The sequence below is a fragment of the Cyprinodon variegatus genome, unplaced genomic scaffold (assembly GCF_000732505.1).
Source record: "Cyprinodon variegatus isolate N-32 unplaced genomic scaffold, C_variegatus-1.0 Scaffold2148, whole genome shotgun sequence".
Taxonomy (NCBI): Eukaryota; Metazoa; Chordata; class Actinopteri; order Cyprinodontiformes; family Cyprinodontidae; genus Cyprinodon; species Cyprinodon variegatus.
The window spans coordinates 11,158-16,634 of record NW_015152601.1 but is presented as its reverse complement, the minus strand read 5'-3'; the positions used below and the strand labels follow the sequence as shown (position 1 = coordinate 16,634).

Genomic DNA, 5,477 nt, shown 5'->3' with positions numbered 1-5,477 from the left:
AGATTGAGAGCAAATGAAGATATCTCGAGATAACAATAATGCAAAAAAAAGAATGAAAATATAAAATAAGACTAAATAAATCATGAAAAAGCTGAGCAAAAAAAACTGAAAATAAACAAAAACAAAGGAGGAGTTGTGATTTTTGTTCACACCACATGTGATTGAAGCAGCAGAAGTAGCTGGCTTACATGCAAAGTCAATGGTTGATGTGCATCAAGGTACATCAAAAGGTCCTTCAGTGTGTCTAGAGCAGCAGGACAAGCGCATCTTCACGAATCTGAGCAGCTGAAGCAGCTTCTGAGCATCTGAGGCGCATGACGTGCTTCACAAGCAGCAGATGCTGAAGTTGGAAAAATTTCATTTTTGCTGCTTTATGTGTCACATCAACCAACCAGATAAGATGATCGGGGAGCTGGCAGGGAGTCAGACACAGTACTGCTGATGGAGAGCACTATGATCCCTCCTCTTAAACAGTTTATTAACGCCTAAATTAACTTAAAATATCGAGACCTGCTGGCATAATATGTTTGCTTTTACTATTCTGATGCCTGCAGTTTGTACCATATACCTGAAAAGCGCAGAAATTTATTTCCAACCCTGATAAACAGTATCAAAAACACCCCAACTTTTGCTGGGGATTCCCTGTGACAGCCGACGACCGGTATGCAGGGATTTGAGTGGCTACGACAGCAAAATAAAATGTTAAGGCAGGATCATAACAGATCAGGGTAATTGCTAAACAATCGTTTATTAAATAAATCAGCATGACCCTGCTCGTCAGAAGGGACAGGTTCTCTGGATACTCTGCAAAGAAGGGCACTCAGGTTAGTGACTTCAGATCTCAGACGGGAAAAGTTAATGGGCGTGTGAGTCACTAACCTGGTAAAATTCTGTCTCAGCAGAAGAAAGCTTGCAGCGGAAGCCGCTTCCAGAGTTCCTGGAGCGAAGAAGAGGAGCCATGAGCCGCAGCCAGAGCAAGCAGAGGAGCAGAAGAATCCAGAGGGGATATTCCGAAGGCAGAGTCCAGGCCAGAAGATCAGAACTACGAAGAGGTGCTGGAGGGATATCCAAGCCGTTAGCAGGTATCCAGGTAACAGTCCAAAAGCAGATCAGAAAACAGAGCAGAACAGGGGAAACCATAACTCAGAAACTTGTCAGGATTAAATAATCAGAAACTCACAGATAGCTCAAAAAATGTCACACTTGGCTAGAATAATCTGGCACTGATGGCTGGAAACTGGTGCCCTAAAAGCAGGAAGAGGTGAATCTGATGAGTGAGAATGAACGCTGGGCAGAGCTAAGCAGATAGGAGCAAATAGCCAAATCCAGCAATCAGTGCCAAGATCAAGATAGCCATTGATTACAGTAGCAGCAGAAGCATCAGATGCATCTCTACACACTTTACTGGATGTGCTTCNCTTCCAGAGTTCCTGGAGCGAAGAAGAGGAGCCATGAGCCGCAGCCAGAGCAAGCAGAGGAGCAGAAGAATCCAGAGGGGATATTCCGAAGGCAGAGTCCAGGCCAGAAGATCAGAACTACGAAGAGGTGCTGGAGGGATATCCAAGCCGTTAGCAGGTATCCAGGTAACAGTCCAAAAGCAGATCAGAAAACAGAGCAGAACAGGGGAAACCATAACTCAGAAACTTGTCAGGATTAAATAATCAGAAACTCACAGATAGCTCAAAAAATGTCACACTTGGCTAGAATAATCTGGCACTGATGGCTGGAAACTGGTGCCCTAAAAGCAGGAAGAGGTGAATCTGATGAGTGAGAATGAACGCTGGGCAGAGCTAAGCAGATAGGAGCAAATAGCCAAATCCAGCAATCAGTGCCAAGATCAAGATAGCCATTGATTACAGTAGCAGCAGAAGCATCAGATGCATCTCTACACACTTTACTGGATGTGCTTCCGGAACATCAGAGATGCTCCTGAAGCAGGTCTGACCTGAATGTGTACAAGCTTCAAAAATGAAGCAGTAGGCGCTATTCTGGTGCCCAAAGCGTTTCCACTGTAAGAATTCAAATTCTGATAAATCTTAACAAGAAAAACAGAACACCATGAATCAAACCATAATTCAAAGCCAAAGTTAAAACTTGAACATATACCAAAATTCCAGAACAGAAGATCATCACAGTATGGTTTAGGTTAGGATCAGGGACACATCCTTACATGTGTTGAGGACGAGTCATGCTCCCGGCCCATTTGTATTGCAGATCTCTACACAAACTCTGACCGTTATGAGACTAAAACAGAGGAGGTCTGGATCTGCATGGTCTCTGGGAATACTGTCATTTGACATACCTGACCTTAACAAATGGGAAGAAGATATTTAGGTTCTTTAAATGTTAGATTTCCCTCCTCTGTCAGTGTGGTAGATTTGCTGAGACTCTGCTCCTGTGGATCCTCCCACAGTGTCTGATTAGCAGCTGTAACCACAGTGACTCTGATCAAACAGGAATTAGCAGAATCCATCTGATATGAAGCTGAGCTTTGAATACCACTTCCCTCCTCTTTGAAGAGGAGTCAGATATCAGTGTTCAGCTTTTTGTACAGCCTCTTCTACACTTTGTATCACTGTGTTTGCAGAGCACAGTAGTAGAGAGCTGTGTCTGCCAGGGTTAGCTCTCTGATGGTCAACTAAGAAGTTATGATGATGTTCTTGGTTATGAGGACGAAGATGAAGAGGATGTTGATAAAATGGTAGTCTAACTGTATCTCAGCATCTACAGTCTTGCTGAACATTGAACATCAGCAACTTTCCACTCTAATATCCACCTGGACTCTCTGTTGCTGCTCTCCGTGGTGCTGGACAGTCAGTTTGGGCCATTATGAGCTGAATTATTAATTATTCAAAGATGGTGCAGAAAAATATTCTCAGTTAAGTGTGAATTAGTTATTACTTTAATTAAAAAGACAACAATTTAGACTTATTTGTTTAAAGTGTTTTTGTAACAGTATGGTATATTTGATTATTTAACAAAATGAAAAAATAGATAAGTTGTAAGGCTCTATAACTGTGTAACTGTGTTTCTATGTTTTTTATAGAATTGTCGCAGTGTCTCATTGTTTGGGGATAATATGTACCTGAATGTATCATTCAGTGTACTTCAATGCATCACAAGGTTTTAGCCTGTGGACATAAATCTCTGTGTAGAAGATCAGTGGTCTGACAGCAGGACAGGACTGGACTGAAACACATCTGATGTGCTGATGTCCTGCAGAGGCTGCACTTCCATCCTGGAGCCTCCATCATCCCTCCTTTATGATCCAAACCTTCTCATCATAGAGTTCAATGATGCAGCAAACACTCTGATGTCTGCTTTATTCTCAGCTGCACAAACAATCAGACTGAATCCTAACAAACCATAGAGGAGGAACAGTGTGTGAGGCCCTCTAGTGGATGTTGTGGAGTATTGCAGGTTCTTGTACAGAGTTCTGGTGTTTCCTGTCACTGTGGGCTTCACAGCACAGTAGTACACAGCAGAGTCTGTCACTGCAGCAGAGGAGATCAGCAGGTCCATCTGGGTTTTGCTCACTTCAATCTTCAGTTCAGGAACATTTTTAATTCCTTCAACTCCTGAAGGAGAGTGAGAGACCAGGAGCTCTGGAGGTTCTCCTGGATACTGGTGGTACCAGAAGAAATAGTCATTGCTGAGAACTTCTCTAGATAAATTATAGGACAGAGTTACAGAGCTGCTTTCTAGGCTGAACTCTTCATTCTTTACTGGGACCAGAAGATCAGATTGGACGCCTGTTGGAGGACAAATCTGTTATCAACAAATGTTTTAGAGTGGACCATGTTTAACAGCACTTTGGATAAAACATAGCAAACATCTAGATTCATTCTGACCTGTTAGAAGTGAGACAACAAGTAGAGAAAGTCCACAATAGTCCATGATGATCAGAGTTAATGTTTGAACTGTGTTGAATGTGGAAGTTTGTGTCTCTTCAACAACTCAGCTTCTCCCTGAATCTCTGAGCAAAAACAAGCTCCTCCTCCTGCTGCTTAAGACACACAGTTTCTCTGGTTGAACAAAAGATCTGAAGGATTTTATTGACTCTAAAATCATTTCAGTCTCATCTGATTCAGCTTCTTACTGAATCCCTTGATGAAATCCTGATCAAAGAAATTGTCCTATGAAAACATATCAAAGGAAATGCTGTCTTAATTTGATATACCTTTCATCTGCTAACAGGTCTGTGAGAAAAACAAACCAGATGTTTTTAGTTGTAGCTTCTTTTTCTGGAATATTGATTTCCTGCTGGACTTCTTTTCAATTTTCAAAGCCTGGATTTGAAATGTTTCAGTATTAACCTGTCATTGATCAAAGTGTGTTGATTATCATATGCTGAGTCCATATAAACAACAGAAATGATTGTCTTCATGCAGACTAAAGCTGAATGATGCCTCTCAGTTTCCATGTGAGTTTAAAGATCTGCTCTACTGTTAGAGGATGAACTGCAGTGTTTCAGGGTGGAGGTTTCTTTCCTGAATCTATGACCGCCTCTGCTTATGTAAAAACAAGTAGATAAATGTAATATTCTTTTTGCCTATGTTTCACTTTGATTTCAGTTTTTAATGGTCAATGATTTGCTGTTTATCAATAGATCTGAATGAATAAACCCATCTACATTTTTTTCCACAGGGATGCCAAACCATAAAGAGGTTTGTGAGAAAACTAAGCAAAACCAGATTTCATTTTAACTTGAAAGGAAACAGAAAAAATAGTAATCCCTGATACTCGGCTATAAAACTTGGAAAGTTGATTCAGGCAAACTGTCATGATCTTGACACATGACTGGATTATTGGTTTAGTTTATTCACCTGTTTAGCTCTGCCCAGTTCTATTTATCAGGTCCACCTGTTCCAGTTCCTGCCAGTGCCAGATTATTCGAGCCATGGGTGAGAGTTCTCTATAGTACTCAGTGTGTTATTCTGATTACCTGATCCTTCCTAATTTCTGACCTTGGACCTCTGAGTTTGCCTGCCCCTGTTCAGATCTGTTTGCCTGACCAGTTTTTGGACTTCATTTGGATTCTGCCTGCTAACGACCTTGGATCTGTCTCCTGACCCCGGCTTGGATACCTCAACTCAAAGGTGATGATGATGTTCTTGGTTATAAGGACGAAGATGAAGAGGATGTTAATTAAATGGTAGTTTAACTGTGTCTCAGCAGTTACACTACCAAACTACCTCATCAGATCTCTGACCTTCTGGCCTGGACTTCTGCTTCTTCATTGACACAGCTTTGGATTTTCTTTCCGGGTACTTCTGCTCTTCTTTTTATGCTGGCTCCTACTCATTGGCCTTCTCTGCAGCACCTTTGGTTTCAAGACCTGGGACTCTCTAGGAAGCTTCTGCCGCATACTGTGATAAAATCATAAGGCTAGATTCCATTCCTTCCTCTGGGCTCGGACTGAATAACCAGGTTAGTGACTCACACGCTAGCTATTGTCCCCTGTCAAAATTACGTGT

At 41.7% G+C, this 5,477-nt stretch overlaps 1 gene segment (V, D, J or C); it reads right to left on the bottom strand.

The window, feature by feature from the left end:
- Positions 1 to 3,233: 3,233 nt before the first annotated feature.
- Positions 3,234 to 3,952, bottom strand: LOC107105207. The segment is given in 2 exon segments: positions 3,234 to 3,752; positions 3,852 to 3,952. Coding segments are annotated over 2 exon segments (537 nt in total).
- Between the last annotated feature and the right edge of the window lie 1,525 nt (positions 3,953 to 5,477).